The sequence below is a fragment of the Nyctereutes procyonoides genome, unplaced genomic scaffold (genome assembly GCF_905146905.1).
Source record: "Nyctereutes procyonoides isolate TBG_1078 unplaced genomic scaffold, NYPRO_anot_genome, whole genome shotgun sequence".
NCBI classification, from domain to species: domain Eukaryota; kingdom Metazoa; phylum Chordata; class Mammalia; order Carnivora; family Canidae; genus Nyctereutes; species Nyctereutes procyonoides.
The window spans coordinates 20,963,120-20,988,257 of NW_026575051.1; the positions used below are offsets into that span (position 1 = coordinate 20,963,120).

Genomic DNA, 25,138 nt, shown 5'->3' on the forward strand with positions numbered 1-25,138 from the left:
TCAGGTCTCACATTTAGGTCTTCAACCCAATTTAAGTTTATTTTTGTGTGTGGTGTAAGAAAATGGTCTGGTTTCATTCTTTTGCATATAGCTGTCCCGTTTCTTCTCCAGCATTGTTTATTTTGAAGAAACAGTCTTTTCCCCATTGTATATTCTTGCCTCCTTTGTCACAGATTGACCGAATAAAAATGGGTTTATTTTAGGGCTCTCTATTCTGTTCCATTGCCCAATGTGTCTATTTTTGGGCCAGTACCTTATTGCTTCCATTACAATAGCTTTGCATGTAATACATTTTAATATCTGGGGCTTAAAGAACAGAGAACAAAGCTGGAGGTATCACACTCAAGATTGCTTTGGCTATTTTTTTAAATTTTTATTTATTTATGATAGTCAGAGAGAGAGAGAGAGAGAGAGAGAGAGAGAGAGAGAGAGAGAGAGAGGCAGGCAGAGACACAGGCAGAGGGAGAAGCAGGCTCCATGCACCGGGAGCCCGATATGGGATTCGATCCCGGGTCTCCAGGATCGCGCCCTAGGCCAAAGGCAGGCGCCAAACTGCTGCGCCACCCAGGGATCCCTGCTTTGGCTATTTTAGGGAGGTTTTTGTTGTTGTTCCAAACAAATTTTAGGGTTATTTTAGTTCTATGAAAAATACTATTAGTATTTTGATAGAGATTGCACTGAATTCACAGGTTGGTTTGGGTAGCAGGGACATTTTAACAATTTTCTTTCAGTCCATCAGCATGGTATGTCCTTCCATTTGTTAATGTCATCTTCACTTTCAGTGTGTTTTATAGTTTTCAGAGTACAGGTTTTATAATCCTTAAGTTTATTCCTAGGTATTTTTTTTCCTTTTGGCCTAACTGTATATAAAATGGTTTTCTTTCTGCTTTGTTATTAGCATATAGAAATGCAATGGATTTCTGTGCATTTTTATATCCTGCAGCTCTACTTAAGTCATTAATTCAAATAGTTTTTTGGTGTAGTCTTTAGAGTTTTTCCCTATGGTATCATGTCATCTGCAAATGATGAGTTTTACTTATCCTTTACCAATTTGGATGCCTTTTTTTTTTTCTTGTCAGATTGCTGGGACTAGGAGGGCTTTCCAGGACTCCATTGAATAAAAGTGGTGAGAGTAGACATCCTTGTCTTGTTTCTGATCTCCAAGAAAAAGCTCTCAGTTTTCACCACTGAATATGGTATTATTCATGTCGTTCATATTAATATGATGTTACTCATATTCGAAACTGGGCTTTTTCATATATGGCCTTTATTAAATTGAGATATGTTCCCTTTAAGTCCACTTTGTTGGGAGTATTCATGAGTGGATGTTGAGTTTTGCCAAGGTTTTTTTTTTTTTTGCATCCACTGAAATGATTTTTATCTTTCATTAATGTGGTATATTACACTGACTGATTTGCAAATACTGAACCATCCTTGCATCCCCAGAATAAATCTCACTTGATCGTGGTGAATGATCCTCTTAGTGTGTTATTGAATATGGTTTGCTAGTATTTTGAAGATTTTTGCATCTATATTCATCTTCAAAGATACCTCTAGTATCTTCATGTGGTTTTTGTAATAGGGTAATGCTGGCCTCACAGAATGTATTTGGAAGCTCTTCTTCCTCTTTTTTTTTTTTTTTTTTTGGTAACAGTTTGAGGAGAATAGGATTTGGTAGAATTCACCTATAAATCTATCTGATCCTGAACTTTTGAGTTTTTGGATTATCAATTCATCATCACCACTAGTATTTTGTCTGTTCAGATTTTTCTATTTCTTCCTGATTCAGTTTTAGAAGATTCTGTTTCTAAGAATTTACACATTTCTTCTTGGTTGTCTAAATTGTTGGCACAGAATTTTCTTCAGTAGGCTCATAATCCTTTGTATTTCTGTGGTGTCAGCTGTTACTTCTTTTCTGATTTTACTTGTATCCTTTTTTATACTCAAGGAGTCTAAAGGAGTTTCAATTTATCTTTTCTAAGAACCAGCTCTTGGTTTCATTGATCTTTTCTATTTTTTAGTGTCCATTTCACTTATTTCTGTTCTGATTTGTATTTCTTTCCTCCTACTAACTTTGGGCTTTGTTCTCCTTTCTCTAGTCCTTTTAGATATAAGGCTGTTTGGAACGTTTCTTGTTTCTTGAAGTAGGCTTGTATCACTAAGTTTCCCTCCTAGGAATTGCTTTTTCATTCTGTCTCCCAAATTTGGACCATTGGGTTTTCATTTTCACTTGCTTCCACAGACAAAAAAAACTCCTCTTTACTGTGAATTCTTTTTTTCCCCCATGAGTTTTTAAGACCCTTAAAGCAGAGCTTTGGAAACTTTTTAGTCCCTTATTTCCCATAATGAAATCTCAGGAGCATCTTAACATGTACAAACTCAAGGGTCATGTTCAACTAGGATGGATGGTGCCAGGTTTTTGAATAAAGCCTATCTCCCCACTCAATTTCTATTGTTATGGTTTTATTTTAAAGAGACAGAACCTTCTGAATAATCTACACTACTAGGCACATATCCAAATAACAGCCTAAAATTTCATCAAGGCTATGAACAGGTTTTCATTTCTACCTAGTATTTTTTTCTTGGTCTGGACTGAAGTTCATAAAGAGCACTATTTTGTTTTTATAAGTTTCTCTTTAAAAGTGTATTTTACTACTGCACTTTAGAGTCTCAGTTTGCTAAGGTTTACTTCAAATCTCTAATTAAAGAATTTAAAGCTAGGATTTTCCCTTTAGAGACTAGCTTTGCCAGCATCCTAGTTTTGAGTTCGCCTAAAACCTACCAGGAAAACAATTTTAAATTTCCAACAGTTAAATTTCTCTTGAACATCTTTTTGTTGAATTTTGGTAGGAATGCCATCCTGTATGGTGTTTACTTTTGAGGAGTGAAGATTTTTATTTGTTAACTTTTTAAAATCTTCCTCAGAGCCCTTGAAAAAACATGTGCTGTGGTAGGTGATTTGTGATCTTAAAGACTATACAACCTAGCTTATTAACCATGCCATTTAATTCCCCAACAGGCTTCTCCTCCTTTGGTTATATGGCCTGTCAAGTACTGAGTAACAGATAAGGCACTCAGCTAGGTGAATCCCATAGGTTTTTACAACTGTGCACTTATCCTCAGTTCTACACATGCAAATGGAGGCATTGTGATGGTAAATACCTTGTTCAGGGTAAAAAGCCAGTAAGGGGTACAGGTCATTTTATGAATTTAATGGTCACAAAACAGCCATATCAGAGCCACCACACTGCAGTGCCCTGAAATTCTTTCGTGCTTCTGAGAAACATCTACTATACTTTAAGGCACAAAACAAAAATCACAGCTCTAACATCATTTTAGAAGAATACAGAAAACTGCTTTATCTAATACTTTATTCTCACATTTTTGTGTTACCCATTTGTCATCTCTGGTAGCTCTTTAAAAGGTCATATCTAGTTCTTTGCTTTCCATACTTGTCCTTGTTTTACGGATGCAAACACCCTACATCATTATGTGTTTTTTTTTTTTTATATCTGTTTCAGGTTTTTAATAGGATAGTTTAGTCTATTCAAATTTGTTTTCAGGGGCAGCCCTGGTGGCATAGAGGTTTAGCGCTGCCTGCAGCCGGGCTGTGATCCTGGAGACCTGGGATGGAGTCCCATATCGGGCTCCCTGCATGGAGCCTGCTTCTCCCTCTGCCTGTGTCTCTGCCTCTCTCTCTCTCTGAATAAATAAATAAATAAATAAATCTTAAAACAAAAACAAACAAAAAAAAACAAATTTGTTTTCATCTTATTCTCACCATGTTATATTCTCCAGTTATACCAGAGCTATATCATCATTGTACCAATCTCTTGCCTCCCCCACCCCCACCCCCGCCTCCATCTTTTGTGGCACTGGCAATGCTCTCTTTGTTCTTTTCCCATTCCCTTTTAACTAGCAGATTAGAAGTAAAAAAAAATCTTATTTCTGTACTATTAGTCTTCCTCTATCCCCTTGTACATAAGAGTTCTGGCATTCTATTAGCCCTAATAATCTATTAAATTTTGTTAGAATCACCTGGAATTTAAAGTTTAGGAAGGCAATTCCGTCTTCTTTACCCTTCAGGATTCTGTAGATTTTTCTCCATCTCTCAGCATTTAATGTTGGAGATGAGGAAGGATAACCATTTTATTTTTCCCCTCTTGGAACTATCTGATCTGAATTCTCCCATTCTGATGGCTTATTTTTCTCTTTAGGATTCAGAAATTCCTAGATTTGGGTTTAAATATTTCTGTCTCATCCTTAAGGTTCTCTTTCACCCTGGGAAAATTCTATTTCTCTGATTTCTGGATCTCATTTTTTTAATATAGCTCATTCTCTAGATTATTGTAAACACTGAACTTTTCCAGAGCAATTCTCCAAGTTTCAGTTTTTCCATGATTTCCATTTCCTTGTCATCCTGAGATAAATTTCAGTTTGGTTCCCTAAATCATTAACTTGGATCTTGAATAGCATCAGCTCTATTGGTGAACATACAGTTTTAAAAGCATAGTTTTTTTTTGTTTGTTTTGTTTTTTTTTTTAAAGCATAGCTTTTTCTAAGAACACTTTTCCAAATGCTCTCTCATCCATAGTGCTGTTTGTGACCTTTCTCAGAATTTTTTCAAGGGCACTAATGAGAATTAAGAATTCTTTCCAGTTTCTTGAATTAACTATTTCACTGAGGGGAATGCATTCTGTAAGCCCAGCTGGGCTTTTCCCTTAAGGCTATTAAAAGTTATCCATTTTCTATCGACTTTTAGACATCTATTCTTATTTGTTAACAAAGGCTTATTAGATGGGTAGCTGCCAGGGACTCTTCCTCACAGGGGCTAATCCCCCTAGCAGGTACACCCACATAGGCCAATGGCCGGCAGAACCCTATGGGTTACTTTTGGCCTGAGTGTTAAGAGCAGGCACACACAGGTTGATGGCCAAACTTCCCTCAGGGTGTGTGGGTGGGGACAGATGTGGGCTGGAGATACCCCTCATGGAGACAGCAGAGAGTGAGGTGGGGGCAGATGGTGAGGTGGGCATTTATTTCTTCCTTTGGTGTTTGCTGTGACAGGGCTGCTCTACCTTTCCTTTCTTTGGCACTAAATCCTCAGCAGACCCCTCAACCTAGTCGAGCAACCTTTCCCAGCCCCTTGCTGGGACCCACTAGCCTTGGAATCAAAGGTCTCTGGTTATTTAGCTGCTGCCTCACAGTCTGGAATTGTTCCAAGGCTCTGCTGGGAAATTGCTGCTAGAGAGCTCCTTTTTTGGTTTTTGTTGGGCTGGAGCTGATGAACTATTCATTGTTTTTCTGATAGTCCAGTCCACCTTCTTCAGACACATCTACAGTTTGGTTCCACTGAAGTAACCCTTCCCTGCATCCCAGCAGTTACAGTTACCCCTCTCCTCTTAACTTAATATCGTAACCAAAATGGCACTTGGGGGAAGATGAAATCAATTTGTGGATTCTCTCCCATCATTATCCTGAATTGAATGCTTCTAGAAATAAAGTAGTTATTCAACAGCAATCCTAAATCTCTTTCAAACAGGCTAAGGAGCTACTGTTAGCACTTTTTCTTTGCCAGGAATCTCTACTAACACAGTACAGAAATCTACAGCATAAACTTAGTTTAAAAGGAAAAAGAGTAGGGTGGAGGGAAAAGCATTTTATTCTAAATGGTAAAAATTCTCAATCAGGTCAGATCTGAAATACTTTACGTAAATAAGCAATAGTTAGTAACCTGTAGATACCCAAACCCATTGCTATACCAAAACACATTCTTACCTTTGATAGTGGAATGAGAAAATCCAGTTTGTATGAAAGGATCACTCTGGTAAGCAGCACCACAAACACCACATATGCAGAGTTCTCAAAGTCTGTTAACTGAACCTAGACAAGCAGGAGCCCAAAGAAGTTAAGGACCAATCACATAACATGGTCTTCCCCAATAGGTCCCCTCCTTGGATCATGTCATTTCCAGGTCAGTTCCTACTTTGCCATGTGGGGCTCAGAAGCCCTCTGTCAATTCTCAGAAATCAATCCTTCACTTTTGGATTTGCTTTTATCACACACACATGTGATCTGTATTTAAAGAGCCTCTGAGAAGAGCATTAAAAGGGTAATGGGCAGATGACAGGCATGCTGGAATCATTTCCTGCTGATGTGCATCTTACCTCCATGGGTCGGAATTCTACTCTCCATCCAATATCAGAGTTTGGAGGAGGGGGCTTAAATCTCATCGTCTGCCAATTTGTGGACTGGATATTCTAGAGTAAAAAAGCAGAAAAATCAACTTTCCACACATCTAGGAAAACAGTAAGATTGTTTAGTTACTAAGGGAAGGTTATTCACTGTTGATAACAAATACTTTTGAGTTTACAAATGCAAAAAGGTATAATTTAAGATTTCCTTGGTGTGTGACCTGCTGGGAAAACAAACAAGCATTTAACAAAAGTTGGGTGATATGCTGGCAGCACAGCAATAATTGAGGCTTTTTTTTTTAAATGCAGCATGTTTGAATTTTTCACCTTTATGCATGCAAGAGAAAATACTGAAAAAATGCAGAATCAGAGACAGAACTAATTAGAATCATAAAAATAAAAGCACTTTAAATCAATTTAAAATTTCTTAATTCTTTATTGCATCAGACAATGAAAGGCACAGGAGAGTTCTCCTATCACTAACTGCTCACAGGTACACTAACATCTTGGTTAATGAAGTGAAATGCATTTCAAACAGAGAAGATACCTCGAAATGGTCAGATTCATTGGCATCATCCAAGTGTATTTTCTCTTCAAACAAAGTCAGTGGGTCTCTAATGAACAGGTGAGCAACATGCTGGGCCAGGAGATGATCAATGCCTGTTGAGAGGTTACACCAGATTCACATCAAAGCTGCAGGCTTCACTGAAGTCCAGTAAGAAAACAGGAAAGCTCCACAAGTTTGAAGACAGGGCATCTAGAAGCTTAGGAAATGGCTGGTTTGTTCAGTGTCCATGTGTCACCCAGGGTTTTATCCTACAGACCCTGAGGAAGTGCCAGGGGTTTATTTGCTATTCACACAATGCCTGGCAGGACACTGGAGTAGACCTAGAGACAGACTTCCAAAGAAAGTTCCTTTGCTAAAAGTCCAGATCTCACAACTACTTGGAATTTGAAACTTTAGAACAAGCACTCTCATATAAAAGAGACCTCACACTAAAAATAGAAACAAGACCAGAAGTCAGCAGAAAGTTCTAAAGAGTGGAGAATTACAGACATACAATCGAATTTAGAGAAAAGGAGTGGCTGCTCACCTTCCTGCAGCAGTTGTTCGTAGATTTCTTTATCTATTGTCAAGTCAATGTCATTGTATTTCTCACCACACTCAGATAAGTAACTGTCTATCGAATCATAGCGGGATTTACTGATCCTATAGTTATTGTTCTTCAGTGGCTAAAATTGAAAAAAAAATACAAATGAATGCCATATAAAATGCTCTGGAAATAAGATAATGCCCCAACTACCTCTATTAAATGCCTTTATTTTTTAATGTAATAATCATATATAAATGTTCACCCTTAAGATCCAGAAAAGTTAATTGGGAAAACTTAAAAAAAAAAAAAAAAAGGAACTAATTTAAGTAGCTGTTCTCTGATAGGATTTAGATTTGTTTCATTTTATTTTTTTTACAAAAAAGCAAATTGCCTTCATTCTTACTAGGCTAGGTACATAAATGCCAAGGTTGAAAACAAAATTCACGTACAACAAAGTCATTAAAATAATTTCTCCTTTAAAGTTTAATTCTTCTTAGGCCACATGTCCAACAATTTATGAACACTCACATGAAGACCAGAGCAGTGGTAGTACAGCCCCTGCTGAGAATATCAGAGGCACTTGAAAGGGCTCATTTAAAAATCCCGTCCAGGTCCCAGTTCTGGAGGTAGTTGTTTATTAGATCTAAAATAGGCCTTGGTGTCTACATTTAAATGTTTCCACAGGTTGTTTTGATGCACACTCCAGGTTGGAGAGATACATCAATGTATGAATGGTACAGTCACCATTCAACATGCAAACAAGAGGCACTACCTATCCTTATTAGGCAAAGCTTACCATTACATGGGGCAAAATAATCTTTGACAACAGATTCTGCAGCAGAAAGCATCATATACAAAGCACTCACATAGTGACGAAAAGCCTTTTGGTAACAACAACCCATCGGCACTTCCTTCCAAAATATTTGGGGGGGGGGGGAAGCACCACTAAGTTTTAGAAAATGATGAAAAAGATCTCAACAAGATAAAAACTCCTCACCCAAACCAAATCATTTTCCCCATATTCACCCCAAAACAAACACCATGACACCAAATATAGGTTTATAACTTGTGAATTTCCTACCACATGTGACTTAACTCACTCCAGATAAAAATTTAAGAAAGACTTCAACATTGTAAGTAGTTACAATAACCCCATTTAACTCGATTTAAAAAAAAGGTTATTAAGGAAAATCACTCCCACCTCCAGTCCTCTCTCCTCCCGAGTTCTATCATCTACAGATGCAGAAATCACTCCCCAGCGACAATCAATGTCTGACACATAGCCTCGGTAAAAAGGAGACGCAGCGCTCAAAGCCATCTAAAAACAAACAAGAGTCAGCACCTGCAGATTCAGTGTCACTTACATGCTGAGAAAAGTACCTTGCAGTTATCTCTGGTCTAGAATCTGTTTGGGCAAGCCCTATAGTTCTACTCCTCTGACTGTGCCTGCTTTTTCCTAATGAAAGACACCAGAAGGGACTCAACTCCCTGGATGGGATTCATTTAAATCATCCCCTCTGTCACATGAGAATGGGAACGATGGAAGAAGGGAGGAACAGCTCCGCTCAAACTTGACACGTTAACATGCAAATCTCTTACTAGCAACAGTAAACTTCTACAGCTTTGAGTTTTAGTCCATTACACCTCTAAATACATACTACTTATGTTCATTTCTGAATAAAGTCTAATTGGACTGAAATAGCACATAGTCAGCAAATGTGGCACAAGCACTCTCTACAAAGAGGTCTTTAAAATAAGAGGTCATTTCTACTTACGACAATTGGACAGATAGTGGCCAACTGATCATAAAGGGATCTGGCCTCAGATATGCTGCAAGCTTGGAACGTTACCTGTTTAAGAACAACAAGTGATTAATGACAAATCATCAACGTCCTCCCCTAGGAGCAAAGTCTAAGGAGGAGGATGGCTGGGGAGGAGAGAGGGCATGGTGTGCAATGGTCACTCCACGGCTAACGCTTAACACAGGAATTTTGTTGAAAAGTTGCCCTGGGCAAATTTTGTCAAAAAATGGCGTTTGATCGTGTTCACAACTAATGTAAACAACCATTTCCAAAGTTAAATACAACTGAAATATCAGGAAAGGCAAGGGAGGCACTAAGTAAATAGTTCAGCAAGGCATCATCTCTTCTGCTGGCTCATTTCCCTCCACAGCATCCCATGCTCTTCAGTTAGTTCAAGAGGGAGACAAATTTTGGTACAGAAGGATAGAGATACTTATGATGAGTTCCAAAGTTCACTGGTAGCCAAGTATAAGGAATAGCTTGGGACAGGGTGAGACTGGAGGAAGGTATAACAGTTAAAATACTGCAGATGAGAAGGATGTAACACAGGAGGGCTGTGGGAGGAGGTAAACTAAAGTCAAAGCAGCAGCCACTGGGGGTGACTAGGGTATAGAGAACGAAGGTGTGACTTAGGGTTTGGCTTGGGTGTTCCTGGGACATGCAGTGAGTGGGGGCACCAGGACACGATGAGTGTACAAAGGAAAGGAGCAGATAAAGCAGCCCTTTAAGTGGCTGGGTCTCCAGGGCTGAAGTTCAGAAGGAAAAGTCTGAGATAGGAAAGTATTTAGGGAGTAGGCTCAGACAACATTCTGAAGATGGGCGGGATCACCCGGGAAGCCTGCACAAGAAGGTAAGTAGAACATTGTAGAGTTAGATCAAATCATTCTTTACTATAACTGTTCTAAAAACAATTACCCAAAAGAAACCAAAAAAGTGCTTCCTGCCTTGGGGTGGGGCAATGGAAGGGACTAGGAACACAAATCCTGGCTGTGTTAGCATATTGTATTAACCACAAACAGGGAACAGTTTTCATGTCCTCTGTTATTCAATAATGACATTTTGAACTTAGTGTTGGTGCAGGAAATAACTTAAGGGCTTAATCCCTGAAAGAGTAGCTGAGCGAATGTTTAGTATTATAATCTCAACCTGTTATTTCCCGTAGCTTTCGCCAGGCCTCAAGTTTCCTTTTTTAAACAGAGAACTTCTGTTGGGAGACTCACCATCTACCTGCAGAATTATATTCATGTCAGTGTGGTAACTACAGACTATTTAGACAACTTGCTATAATTTCTGTTGCTGATTCAATGCTATATTTTAATTGAAATGTACTGGCAATTAACTAGCCATTACAAATTAATTCAACAGAGAGAAACTGTATCTTATACTTTAAGGAATAAGAACACCAAAGGTTAAGATAAGATATTAACATTCTTCACCAAAACAAGGCAGTTTCTGCAAAGAGGTGGGAACTCAGAAATCCGCTTGTGCAAGGGTAAGGATAAAATGGAAAGAGGAAAGAGGGTGGGGGGAGGGGAAAGCATTAAGCCAAGTACTTACACAATTCTCTGCTGGGACACCGCCCCCCCCCCCGCCCCCCAACCTAAAATGTAAGCTTCAGGAGGGCAGCAATCCATCTTGCTATGCTCTATTCCAAATGTGGAGAGTATCTGACACTGCCTTAGTGTTTAATAAATATTTATCAAATAAATTAGCATATCTTGGAGAGAGGGAGCTAAAGAAGAGAACATAGGGGCAAAGATAAGTTTTATAAAATGGTGGTGAGATACTTGAAAAACAGTGATTCTACAGGCCAAAATCAGATAGATTAAGAATATCTCAATGTTCCCCAAGTGTTTTGACTGCTGAATTCTTTTGAACATGCACCTCTTAGAGTTTTTTTTTTTTTTTAATACTCTTAGGCATTTTAGCCTGTGTGTTGTTTTTAAATAGATACAATGTTAAGTGTTTTCTCTTTTTAATTTTTTTGATTGGCTTCCCGTAGATAGCCTAAGATATACAACAATTCACAGGCAAATCCTGGAAAAAAGTATGCTTATGAAAATTCACACCTGGAATTCCATAGGTAACAACAGTGAAGTAACTTAGTTATTTTAAATATATTTAGTAACTGGCTTTAGTGTTCTAGAGCTAATATATCTCCAAATAGGACAGGACTGTTGTTAATGGCTGACAGTGTGGGGGGTGGGGAGTTTCTATACCTTAAAGTATGAATATATAAATTCTGGTGTCCTTTTAGGGTATATCTCATAAGAGAAACTGCGTTGCTAGGAAACAGAAGGGGGAAAAAAAGGAAGTATGAAAAATAGATGTTAGAAATCTAAATGTCTAATCTAAAATTTACCTAGAATCCAGTTTGAAGCCACCTGATTTTCTTGGAGAAAACCTATCACAAGGTAACAAACTTACTAAATGATTCCTAAAAAAATGCCCCAAGAGTCAAGATTTCAGTGGAGTTACATCATTTCTTGTTTTGTACAGTTAAGTTTTCCATTAACTTAAATTACTTTAAAACTTTTTCTGCTTCACTTTTACAAGCAGTTTCTAGTTCTCCACTTGAGAGACACAGGGTGTTTTTGTGGTGATGTGTAGAATTCATCTCATTTCCCACACACTTTACATGATCTGTGTGGATTGTTTTTTTAAAGATTTATTCATGAGAGAGAGACAGACAGGCAGGCAGAGACACAGGCAGAGGGAAAAGCAGGCTCCCTCCAGGAGTCCAATGTGGGAACCAATCCTGGAATCACACCCTCAGTCAAAGGCAGACGCTTAACCATTGAGCCACCCAGACGTCCCTGTGTGGATCATTTTTTAGGTGGAATGTTCAAATTAGGGTCTTGGACGTGCTACTGACAAAAAACAACTTAATTCTAAACCTATGACAAAGCTTAAATTTGGATGAAAAACTATCTACAAGTAATAATTTTTAACTACCCACCGTTAGAACACATTTATTTGTACAAGGGAAAGACTATCCCCCTTCAGAATGAAGTAACTGTGCTGTCCCTGGCAAGGTACCCTAGTTTAATATTAAACCAAGAAAAGGCAATCAGTACTCCCATTGCACTGATACAATTTTAAAGCCATGCACTGTAAGTTCTAGAGCTTGATGGTTCTTTTTAGAAACATTTCTAATTAAGATAAGAAAGCAGATATGCAGGTAAAAGTCACTTTTTTATGAAATGTGATCATTTGTAAGAAAACTTACTGGCCTGTTTGGAAGACGCACATTTTATACTGCCTGTGTAAGTCAGGAAAACTAGAAAAAAAATTATGGTTATGTAAACACATTTTAGCATGGAAAAATCTGACCCTGGCATTCAATTTTCACTTTATATAGTTGTAAAAACAAGCACATCAGAGCTTTACACCCAAGAAGGCATGTATCTATGCTGTAGCTGTCTGGGGTGATGGAAATGCTGAGTTTTTTGGCCTCTGGGTTGGAGAGCAGGTAGTTGGGAGGTCCAGGGACTCACGTGGGGGGCCAGGCTTCACACCACTCCAGGCCTCTAAAGGACACCATTTCTAATCTTCTGAAGTAATCAGAACTGGATACAATCTCCTTGGTCAATAACAAGTGGCCTCTCTTTTTATATGAAATTTTCAATTTATACTTTGTGCAACTTATACTCCTGTTCTCACATGACTTTAAGCAAATGAAAGGTTAAAACAAGCACTTCTGTTGATAAAAACAACAAAGTACGTGTTGGCTTAGAATCAGACCTAGATGGGAACTTAGTATAAACCTTCCAGTTAACTAAGGAGAAAATCAAGACAAAAAGAATTGAGGGGAGCTACCCAAATCCCAGAGGAGGAACAGCTGCAGCCTGAGCGCATTACCCACTGCTGCCAGGTGGGTCCTGTGCCCGCCCACCCAGATCCTAAGTGAGCTTGGGCACAGTCCCTGCCAGGGGCACCAGCCATCTGGTTAGATCCACAGAAAGTTTTAACCAAGGAAAAGAGAAAGGCTGTACTACCTTCTGTGTGAGATTTAGCCGGGACAAGGCAAATATGGGCTGCTGAACATTTCTTTTCATACCACTAGATGGCCTTGCCTGAATATGAAAACTTAAAGTCCAAACAATCCTTTCCTTGGATCACAAAGTCACTAGAGCACACCCAGAGTTCACTTTCAGAAACAGATCTGAATGTTACATGTTCTAGGCCTGTCCATCACTAGAAAGAACAGAGAGAGATCATGGAATATCTCACACTGTAAGTGAATTAGTGACCATTTATCTTTGTACTGAACTGGAGATTCTGTGAATTTTCTATCAAGAGATAGTTACCAATGAATTTACTAAAATCACCAGTTTTCAGAAAGGCACACTTTGCTTTCATTTCAACCTGATTACAATGTAATTGTAAAAAATGCATGTTTATTTGAAAAGTAGCGAGTAGAAATAGATGAGGGTACTCTGCCTCTGTGTGTGATTGAAACAATACCTGAAGACAGCAATTGCCCATCCCAAATCCCATGGCATCCATGTAAATATGATCAGGCTTAGAAGCCTTGGCTGCCTCCTCATCCTCAGGAAACGTTTCTATAAACGGAGATGGTGTATTCTTGTCCTTAAATACTGTAGGATTAAATTAAAAAAAAAAAAAGACAAGGGTAAGATTTAAGGATTAAACAATTCCCCAGGTGCCTCTCCCACTCTACCACCTTGCTGTGGACTTACTTGGTACATTGATGACAACTTTTTCTCCTCTCCTATGTCGGATATTTCTTGTTAGGGTACTGAAACAGACAACCAAACGTCATAAATCAGTCACTTAAGAATTGCCATGTAAAAGAATTTGATTATATACAAGTAAATAGAATGAAATCCTACCTCAAACTAATTCTCCGAGGCAATCCTACAGAGTATTTATGTGGATCAAGATATTCTGAGGCAATTTTCTGTGAGAAGGCTTTGCATTTTTACCACTTCCTCTGCTGCTTGCTTCAGATTACCATTCTCTTCTCTTTTATTTTTTTATTTTTTAAAGATTTTATTTATTCACGAGAGACACAGATTGAGGCAGAAACACAGGCAGAGGGAGAAGCAGGCTCCATGCAGGGAGCCCAATGTGGGACTCGACCCCGGGACCCCAGGATCACCCCCCGGGCCAAAGGCAGGTGCTAAACCACTGAGCAACCCAGGGACCCCCTCTCTTCCCTTTTCAACCTTGGATACCCCAGTTCCCTGTAACTTCTCAAATCAAATCCCAGTTTCTGCCATGGTCTGGTCTCACCATATATTTCTAACACTCCCCATGTCTACTTCAAAAACTTCAAGCTTTAATACTCCCTTTTCCTAGGCATCTCTGGAGCCCCAATACCTTGTTACTGTCCCCCTAAATCAGCAGCATTAAAACCCATTCTCTAGACCCAGTGTCTAATCCAGAAGCCAACAGGCACACTGTGGCTGCTGTGCACTTAAAATGGGGCTAATCCTAATTAAAATATGCTGTGAGGATAATATATACACCAGATTTTGAAGGCTATAAAATACAAAAATGCCCTATCACTAATTTTAAAAAATTTTGGATAAATTGGACTTAAATTTTGTAATATGTTCCTTAATCCATCTTTACTTTTTTCATGTGACTGTTAGAAAATTTGTTTATTTATTTTTTTTTTTTTCCCGTATCATTATTTTTAATGTCCAACGTTTATAATATGAGGGCCGGGGGTTTCTCCTCAACTCAAGTTTATAAATTTTCAATTGGCTTGTGAGGCCAATAGGGATACTACTTCTTGTCTAATTTGGTTTCTGGGAAGACTTCATTCAGGTCCTCAATGGTCATCTGATCAAATGGAATTATGTTCTTCATCTTCTCCAGCTCTTTTTCATATTCTTCAATCCTGGCCTTTGAGAGGAACAAAAACTCAGCACAGCTTTTCACATCTTCTTTTTCCTTAGCATCCACCTGGACAGTGTATTTATCCTCTGGCACAGGAACCTTCAGGGCATTAAACTTCTTCTCAAAGTCATCTACCAAGACAGCTTTTGCCACATTGGCCTCGTAGTAAGCCCAGTCGATAGGTGGTTTCTCAGGAAGAGCAGCCAACCTGGAGGTAAGCATCTCATTCCAGGACTTCAGGGAGTTGGCAATGGCCTTCTGGTTTTGGGGTATGATCTCCCCCAAAGCTACCCAGTCAATGGTTTTTAGAGCAAGTTTTCGCCCAGCCATCTTGAGATCCTTCACCGACCCTGGCGGCCCACAGTCCAGACTGTTAGAAAATTTAAAACTGTAGCTGGGGGTGACATGTTCCTAGTGGATAATGGTGATGTAGACTCAGCTAGCAGACTACCTCTTTCACATGCCTGCTGGGATCCCCTCAGTCAGAAGCATCCTTTCTCTAAAGAGGGTCTCTGGTGCATCTAATTTTTGGCATCCAGCATAATCTTAGCTTTTCTTACAGCTGAATCTATTTCCCCCTTGACACATTATAACATTTGAAGTTGGGAACTACACCTATAATCTGTTTCCCTCCAAAAACTGCATTTAGCAGGTGTGCAGACCTGTTAAAGGAATGAACACTGACAAGTCCCAAAGTCTCCACCTGCAGGTCAGGAGCCTAGGTTTAGTATGACAGAGAAGACTCAAGATACAAAAAGCAAGATCATACTGGTGTGGGCCATGAAGCCACTTTAAAACCCAGGAATGAAACCGCAAACTCAGAACTAGAAGTCAATAGAACAGAAGGTAAAGAGATGTACATATTTTTTTTTCATATTTTGTTTTATTACGAAGGTTTATTGAGTGGGATGAGATCACTTAGAGAAGGGGAGAAAAAGTAGGAATGACAAAGAGAAAACTTCCCCAAATAGGTGTTTATAGAACTAGGGCTGAAAATTCTATACACTAAAGACAACAGCAGCTAAACCAATGACTTTAAGATGACTTGTAAGATGGGCATGTCGAGCTAGGCTCTAAGAAGCCCCAATCAAGCAGTCACATGTACATATCCTACTGGCTTCTCTGGTTAATTACAAAAGAAGCCTAAATTCTGTAAGTGCTCAATAAGAATTCTGGGAAGGAGTACCTTACTTTCAGCAGGCAGGGCTATGAGTGAGGGACATCTATATTTAAATGCAGAGTCATACTCACCTGAAGCGGGGGTGCTTGTTTATGGCTTCATCAGGAAAGAAGAGGGACTTGGAAGCTCCTCCTTCAACTGGATTGGGTTTGAATTCTGGCAGCGTGAACCCAGGACAGCCTAATCTACAACAAATTGAAGAACTAAGTAGGTAGGATTTATTTTCAAAAGTTAATTATGTCTTGCCATCACTCCACCTGTTTAGAACCACCCATGCCTGTCTGGTTTCCCCCCTACAGGGAATCTAGCCCATGACTGCTGTGTAAATACTGTACTTTACAAACTCCCCCTTGTACTTGGGTCTTCCTCACCAACATCTTTTGTGATTGCAGCCCATTAGTGACCATCAGAGACCCTCCATCCACTCGGGATCTTCAGAGTGCTTCTTCATGTCCTATCCATCTCGATTTAATAGCAAGGATCAACAGCACAGAAGTCCCTCAGCTGGGTCACATCAATTGTCATAGGTTACAGGTTCCCCCTACACAACATCTGATGGTCTTCCTTTACTAGCTTTCATCTCTTTTGACCCCTGCACACCCCTACTGCCCTCAACCTGTTGATAAGCTTTATTCATATAGTGAAGGGCTCTCCTGCCTTTTGCCTTTACAGGTCACCTCAGGAATCCTTCAATTATGTTGTCTCTACAGGTGTTCCTGTCTACCCGAGATCTCCCTCTGACGTCCGACACCCAACTCTATTATCTTACTTGACCAAATGATGAGCTTTAATTCCAACACAGAAAAAGGAAGCTCTGTATTTTTCCTTAAATGTAAAGCTCAAATTCCACATCCAGCACTTCAAATTAAGAATTTTAAAGTCATTGTTAAGTGTGCTGTGAGAGAGGACGAAGACCTACAAAGTTCATGAATGCAAAACAAGGGAGGCTCTTGTCAGGGCTTTAGATCAGTGGTAGGAAACTTTTGGCTTAAGAGCCAAGACTACTCATGCCTATGTTCAGCCCCTACCTTTTATAAAATAAAGTGCCTATTGGCTGCCCATATCCGCCTTGTGAACAACAACGGAATTTGCTGATCTTATCTGGAAAACAGTTTCCAGCTATAATGAGGGTTCCTAAGAATTCTTGCAGCTGTGTGCATTATTTACTATGAGCCTGCAAACTTAGGGGAAGTCCTGTAGAGTGGCAAACTTTGATCTTGGGAATTTTGAGCCATCCAGAATTAAGCTGAATGGAAAAGGAAAAACAAAAGGTGTTCGGCAGGACAAAGTAATCAGAACTCAGATCCTCAGATTTTTACAGTACTGCTTATCTTCCAGACCAGCAGCATCCAACAAAACCTTCTGCAACAATGGGAATGTTTCATGTCTACCCTGTCCAACACGAGTGTGTCCAATACATGCGGCTAGTGAGCACTTGAATTCAGGCTAGTGACTGAGGAACTAAAATTTCCATTTAAGTTTGATTAATTTAGATATTCACTTGGCCACTGTTTTGCATTACAGCTCCATGATAGTTTGGCCTCTTTATAGAGGCTAAATAAATTATAGTTTATACTTAAGAAACCAAGTACTCCTTTCTCTCTTGACCCCAAATCAAAACTTTCCTTATCATTTACTGCTGCTAGAAGGTGAGGCTTCTCCAACTGAATTATTTTGTTTACAAGTCCAAAAATACCCTCCCATCAAAAAATATATATATTTTTTTTAATTTTTAGAATAAATTTACTCCTCTGTCTCAACTCACCCTTTATATTAATTCCTACTGCTTTTAGGATAGCAACTTAAATTCTTGGTTAACATGATCTGGCCCACCAACTACTTGCCCAGCGTCCCCTTCCCCAGCCTCCGTTTCCTTCTCAGCATCCTGGTCCCACTGGCCAGTCTTCTTCCGGTTCTCATGAGGCTCCACACTCTCCTCATTCATCCTGGAATGACTGCCACTCTGTCTCCTCTCCGTAAGCTGTCCCTCTCCTCCTCCCTCTTAGTCAATTCCTACCAGGGCTCTGTACCTCAATCATCCTCCCCACCTTGCAGAATCCACCTGACAACCATGTCCCACTCTCTGCTCCCCATCTCTTCCTCACAGCACTTCCTCAACTTTATATCCCCTGCATCTGTGGGTATCTAATCACTCAGTCTCCACATACGCAAAGACGGTGCCTGTTTGTATTCATGGCTGCGTCCCCACATTGCATGGATCTGGCATGGAGCAGGCACTCCAGTAACTGAGTGAATGGCAGAGTCATGATTTCTTTTTACCTCCTCCTTAAAACACTAGGGCAAAGGACTATGCCAATTCTCTTCCAAGCAAACCTGTCCACCCTCATCCAACTGGGGTTTTTCTTCTGGCAGGGGAGAAGAGTGACCTGCATAATGGAATGAAGGAATCACAGAAAATAAGAGCTCTATCTCTAAATGTTTGAGTTGTTTAAGTAGGGTTTCAACTATTTAGATGTTACACTGAAGATTTTTAAAAAGAAAATTCCAAGTGTCCTTCCAAAACCAGCGATAGGACTCTAAATGCCTGTGTTCATTATGGACATTTAACAGAAAAGAAATAGGGCAAAATAGTTCTAAATGTTTCAGTCTATGAATATCAATCCCCAAAGCTCTTCTGAACCTTGAGGAAGTAAGCATACTTTGCCACAATGATAGACATCTAGCACAGATAAAGCAGATTTACAATTTGGTAGAACTGCATTTGTTTGCAGAGCTACTAATGTATAGTTGTACAATATTTATGTACCTCTTTCTAAACTAAGAGCATAGCTTCACTATTTAGGTTTACCTTGTATTTACTTTTATAAACTTTCAGCTATGACTAGCTTTGATGACAAACTGTAAATTTCCGTTTCAACCCAAGACTCAAACATGGCCTAATGACCGCCCACCCCGCCCCCCTTCATAGTTAGGATGTATCAGTTACAGACTGGGAGCACTGATACCAGCCCTCTATCACGTGACCCTCCAATCAGCTACCAATACCACCATTCGCCAGTGGGGAAAGAGGCAATGGGGAAGCAACTGTGAGAGTCTGAGAGAAGAGCACCTGATAATCATCAGACTCAGCTCCTCCTTACAGGGTCAGAAATGCTTGGCAGATCCACTGCTCCCTCCACCCCAGGCTGGGGTGGATGCTGCCACAATGCTAGCAGTCATGGTGGTCCTTACGGTCTTGTCCACTGAGGCCAGATGAATGCTCTCACCACAGTGTTCCCCATCCTGCCCCCCACCACCTCCTGCTGAAACTGGCACATGATTTCTGTCTGCAGCTCTAACGTTACAGATTCCATCCAACACAGCATAAAGTATGAACTGTCCATGAAGTATGAGAACTAAATGCTTGGGTCATGATCTGCTCTTTATAACCCAAAGCTCTCAACTATCTGCTGGGGCATGTTAATATAGAAACTAACCTGGGAAATGAAGTTATTGTACAGAGAGCCTGATTTTCTCCTAATAGAGAAGTTGCTTCCTTCCGACGTTTCCTCATGTTGTCTTCGACTGTGTTGAACTCAGACATGGTTCCACCGTACGGCTGTCCAGGTGTGCCTTCAATCATGTAACTGCCATACTCTGGTCTCCACAGGGTAGGATGGCTACAGTGGAGGAAACAATTCCAGTCCATCATATTTTGCTGCTGTCTACTCAATTTTTAGAAGTCTTTAAAAAGTCACTTCAAAAAATTTAAACACCCATTCCATATAAATGATGCTAAGAACTCCTTTACAGTTCCCAAAGGCTGGTAATTCTCCAGAGCTCTTCAACTGTGAGAGGGTTAGGAGTACAGGGTGCAAAATATTTGTAAGTAACTGAAAACCACACCCAGGGCACTCATTGTTCAAGACAAGCTAGTCCACTTTGTGAGAAGTGAGAAGAGGCCAAAAGGGCTCTTGCATGGATCTGGCATGGGCCTCCAAATCCAAATGCTGCCTTCCAAAATTGAGGGAATAGAAAGATGGAACTGGAAAGTGCCTTTACCTCATTGTCTAAAAGAAATCTTTCAAAAATCCTGCTAGCCCAACAAACTCATCTGCAAGTTTTATCTGCAACCATGGTTTGGGATCTCAATAACACTTTGTCCATGTTTTTTTTTTTTTAAACATTTAATAGTAAGCAGGCTTTATACTGAGTTTATAGTTCTAAGTGCTTAAATACGTTAGTGTATTTAAAATGTCAACATCCTACACTGGAGGCATTATTATCCCCATTTTACAGATGAGAAAACAGGCACAGGGAAGCTAACTTGCCCACAGTTATACCCAGCTATGAAGTAGGGGGACCAGAGCCTGTGCTCCCAGCCACAATGCCATCCAGCCTCCTATACATCTGAGCAAAGATTCTATTTCAGTAGTTCAAGCAGGTTCAGAAACACTAAGACAACCCTCTGATATAGCAGCTTACTTTGGGTTTGTCCTTTCCCCCTTTTCTTGTAGAGTTTCAAGAACTTCCTCTCCGGACAGGACCAACCGGACTTTTTTATTTTCATGATCAAAAGACACCAACATGTACTCCACCTATTGAAAGTAAAAGAAAGATTAACCTTCCAGACCACGTTCAGTGCAAAATTCAAGAGAAGGCAGGGAAATGTGAAGGTTGGAAAGGACCCACAAAACTCAAGAAAGTACATCTACTCATACTACATGGCACACAATGAGTGTTCTTTTGCATAACAGGAAATACGGGAGAAAATGATCAGTCAATAGTGCCACTGTTTGAGGACCAGAACTTCTTTCCTTAATTACTTTTTCCTCCTGCTCTCACTTAATATCCCAAAGAAAAGTCAAGATGCCTATTTTGACTGAAATACTTTTGAAGTTCAAAGCTAAAATTCTGTACACTACAATTAGAAAAAGAAGTTGCACTTTAAAATTTATTTCCTCAAATGGCTTACTGTAAGTTTATGAAAGTGGTTAACTAGGAATATTGTCATAATAGATTATTGATTTTTTACTGGTGGGGTATTAAATCCCATTGAAAGTCTCCCTGGTGGAGAGTTAAATCATAATCATAAACACACCAGTATGGAGAAGTTATTTTAGGAGTTTCAACAATTTAGTTTTGGTTTTTCAAAAGTAACTTAAGACAACTTCCCCACTCTGAAACCATATACAATTTACAATGCTGGGTGCACTAGTGCATTTGTAACAATACCTGGTGGAATTCTGATAAATATCAGGAGTTAAATACAAAAGTAAGACTTTTTCTGGACAAAGTACAAATAGAGCCTGCTTTTTGTTTTCCCTGAAATCACATGCTTTAAATCATGATACTTGGTATAAATAATGAAGACTATGAATCACAATTTATGGCTGAAATAAAACATCCATACATAAGTGAAAAGGTATGGATTCAGATCATTCAGGCAAACACTTTAGAGTACCCTTCGGAGAAGATACCGAGACAGAAGAGGAAAGGTGATAACCCGGTGCCCCATAAGGCAGATCAGTTAGCAGAAGTATTTTGTTTGGCTTAAAAAAAAACAAAAACAAAAACACACACACACACATCTAGTATCTGTCTGACATTTTACATGCAAATCCAGATTTCCAGCCTTATAAACAAATACCCAGAAGCCTAATCCTACCGGGTAGGATATGAGCTGCTCTCCTCTAAGGGGAAGTGGTCTGGTCTGCAGTGACGTATTTCTTACTTATGTGTACCTGCCTAGTCTTGGAAGGCGTTTCAGTCAGCCATCCATTACCAGACACAGACACAATGTTCAACAAGAGGCTGTTTTGCACCTTAGCTAAGAAATGTGATTATAAAGGGGGAAAGTGGGGCACCTGGGTGGGGCTCAGTTCACGATGCCAGCATCTTGAGATTGAGCCCCATACCAGGCTCCCTGCTCTGGGGGGAGCCTGCTTCTCCCTCTGCCTGCCGTTCCCCCCAAGCCCCCACTTATGCTCACTTTCTGTAAGACAGAACTTTTAAAAATTTAAAAATAGTAACCATAGGAAATTGCCTGCTAGGTTTAAACAACAAAAATGGAACTTTCAACTAACTTTTATCAGTTGTTATGGACTGAATGTTTGTGCCCCACTCCCCCAAATTTGTATGCTGAAGCTCTTATTCCCCAATAGGGTGGGATTAGTGCCCTTACTAGAAGAAATGAAAAAGATGATCTCTCTTCCCACCGTGTGAGGACACAGCAAGAAGGCAGCCGTTTCTAAGCCAGGAAGAGGGCCCTTATCTGGAAATAAGTATCTCACCACCTTTGACCTTGAACTTCCCAACCTCCAGATCCATGAGGACTAGTTAGTTGTCTGTTGTTTAAGCCACCTAGTCTGTGGTATATGTTATAGCAGACTGAACTTAGATAGCTGTCTTACTGATGAGTTTAAGTTCCCACTCTTGCTCTTCTATTAGAATTTTTCAGTTCAAGAAATAGGTAAAGACTACTTGGTTAGCTACATGAACCAGAAATGGGATATAGTAGTGCATTTGTACAATCACTCAATGTCAAATGCCTGAAAACTGTGGGCTGTAGAATCTGGAATTGCTCCTAAATTTAACTACAGTTTTTCAGATAGCTTCTCCATCCAGAGCTAAGACTCCTGAATAGCCAAGAGCTGATGGAAAAGGAAACTTTGAGTCTCAGGATGGATATATAAAAATATCCTAAGAAACAAGTTTACTTTTAAATAAGCATAAGAAAGGGTATGCTGTGAATTTTCAATATATGGATCCTAATTCTCAAATCCATCATTCGATGTAGGCACGATCACCTATTTTACAGACGTGCAAAGCTGTTCCAAGAGGCTGAGTAAGCTACCCAAGGCCACAAGTGTCAGGGCAAGGATGGGAGCCTAGTCTGCCTGGCCTCAAGGCACAGCACACCTCACTGCTAGAGGATGTCAATCTTCATTAGTAGTGTGATAAGCTTTTAAAAAAATCATTATAAGCTACATGAGGCAGGGACAGGATATGATACTGGCTGAAAAATCTCAAATTGATTATGCCTCCATTTATTGAAGTGGACCTGACATTATATCATAGAAGCTGAGACATAGCAGTTACAGTTATAAATTTAAACAGATGCCTTAAAAATAAATAAACAGATGTCTTAGCCTATCTCTTTGGCCCAGGACAGAGCTTCTGGTTCTATGACGCCTTGCTAACTTTCTCAGGAGCAATCTTTCTACTTCAGTATTTCCTCTGATCACCAGCTCCCAACACATCTGCAGGGCATCATCAATTATCTGCATTATCTTCCTAACTAACCAGATAGCATGTTTCCTGCAAGACAGAGATACTTCCTAGCTTACCAGTTCCCATCATTTATCTGATCAAAATGAGCAAGATTTCTTCTACCACTTATATAAATTAGAATGCAATAACTCTGGTTGGTTTTCTAGTTTCGAAATAATTGAAACCCTTAGTTTTCAAAGTCACTCTGAGGCCACGCGTTGGAAGCATGAGAAGGGCAGACAGAAGAAGCTCAAACTCAGCCTGAGTTTTAAGTATCAGCCAAACGGATGACATTTAAAGTGTTTATAAACCAAACTCTCCTTAATTAAAAAATAATCACCCATGACGTCATTAAGCAAATGAAACAAACATCAGAATATTTACCCAAAGAGACAAAAACCATAAATGTGGAACTTACTTTTGGATAAAATGAAAGTGCAGTTAGAAGCCTTAAGAACTCCCTGAGCAGGCAGCCTGGGTGGCTCAGAGGTTTAGCGCCGCCTTCAGCCCAGGGCGTGATCCTGGGGACTTGGGATTGAGTCCCATGTCAGGCTCCCTGCATGAAGCCTGCTTCTCCCTCTGCCTGTGCCTTTGCCTCTCTGTCTCTCTCATGATAAATAAATTAAAAAACCTCCCTGAGCATTTTTCAGACTCAAATGTAAGGTGTTCTGAAGTAATCATCCCTCACAGTCACTGATTTTTCTGCCTCTGTGCTCAGGATGATTCTTTTAGCTCTTGGCTTTTTTGTTATCTTTTTAAACCCTTCCCCCCACCCGCCTCAATACATTAATGTTTATTTCTAATTCTAGATCACACAGGCATAAAAAAAAAATCAACTCAATCTTTCCTAACATGGCCAAGCTAGAGCCAACATGGTGTTTGGTTCAGTGAACTGGCTACTAAGTGATAATAAAGTGACACATTAAGACAATGCTTTCCCCATGTAGAATACCTAAAGCCACATTTTTTTTTTAAATCATATCTGGATATTCTCCCCATCTTAAACTTCCTTTTTTGCATCCAAAGAACGAGAGGGGGAAAAAAAAAAAAAAAGAAAACAGGATATAGAGGCCCTTCTGAACACAACAGATTTCAAGGATTAAACCATACCAGCTTCCTAACTTCAAATAGTATGCGAGCCATGTATTCAGAGTTACAGCCACATCTATGTAGGCTGCACACACACACAAACCTGAAGGTATTATAAGCGGACTGCAGAGTGACTACTTCAAATTTGCATAATCAGTATAGTATTTGGAAGTAGCAAAAATAGCCACTGGGCTCTCTTCTTGGCACATAGGTTTCAACTCCCTAAATGTAACTTAGGGATACTGCTATATGGTACCCCCGTCAGTTATCTTTTTAAATTGGGGGGAGGGGGGAGACAATAGACACAATAAAAATAACTGGCCACTGTGAGAGACTCTCATTTTAAAATGTGCACTACTTTTTCTATAAGTAATTCAGAAATAGAATTTAGCCTGATTAGCAATGAAATCTAATTCTATCCCACTAGGGTAAAAAGCCACTAATATCTTGGAGCTGTTGAATCAAAGACAAAGGCCCATTCAAAAGACTATTATGTAGGCTATGTGTTATATAGTGCTGCTAGGAACGGCCTGAACACAATCTACTAGTCATTCAGTGCAGGTTTACACAAGCATGAGGTACTTTACATTCACCTGAAATTAGCCCAATAAAAGTAAAGCATCTTAATTGAGGGTGATGTAAGTACTCAGGACAATGCTGAATATATAGTAGACTGAAATACTCATGGCATCAGAA

The 25,138-nt window shown here is 39.7% G+C and overlaps 2 protein-coding genes across 2 annotated transcripts in view; both read right to left on the reverse strand.

Moving 5' to 3' along the window:
• Window positions 1-25,138, reverse strand: part of GCLC (glutamate-cysteine ligase catalytic subunit) — a 49,158-nt gene that overhangs the window by 6,067 nt on the left and 17,953 nt on the right. The window contains exons 2-12 of the mRNA XM_055329648.1: window positions 20,567-20,679; window positions 19,579-19,761; window positions 16,213-16,326; window positions 13,794-13,852; window positions 13,558-13,691; window positions 9,064-9,138; window positions 8,490-8,606; window positions 7,289-7,427; window positions 6,742-6,854; window positions 6,168-6,260; window positions 5,779-5,883 (exon numbers count right to left, since the gene is read on the reverse strand). Of these exons, the coding sequence (XP_055185623.1) occupies window positions 5,779-5,883; window positions 6,168-6,260; window positions 6,742-6,854; window positions 7,289-7,427; window positions 8,490-8,606; window positions 9,064-9,138; window positions 13,558-13,691; window positions 13,794-13,852; window positions 16,213-16,326; window positions 19,579-19,761; window positions 20,567-20,679 (1,245 nt within the window). The remainder of the gene's footprint in view (window positions 1-5,778; window positions 5,884-6,167; window positions 6,261-6,741; window positions 6,855-7,288; window positions 7,428-8,489; window positions 8,607-9,063; window positions 9,139-13,557; window positions 13,692-13,793; window positions 13,853-16,212; window positions 16,327-19,578; window positions 19,762-20,566; window positions 20,680-25,138) is intronic.
• On the reverse strand, window positions 13,870-16,204 carry LOC129512446 (ATP synthase subunit d, mitochondrial-like). Its single transcript, XM_055329649.1, has one exon. It carries the CDS (start codon window positions 15,289-15,291, stop codon window positions 14,848-14,850), a length of 444 nt encoding a protein of 147 aa, XP_055185624.1. The 5' UTR covers window positions 15,292-16,204; the 3' UTR covers window positions 13,870-14,847.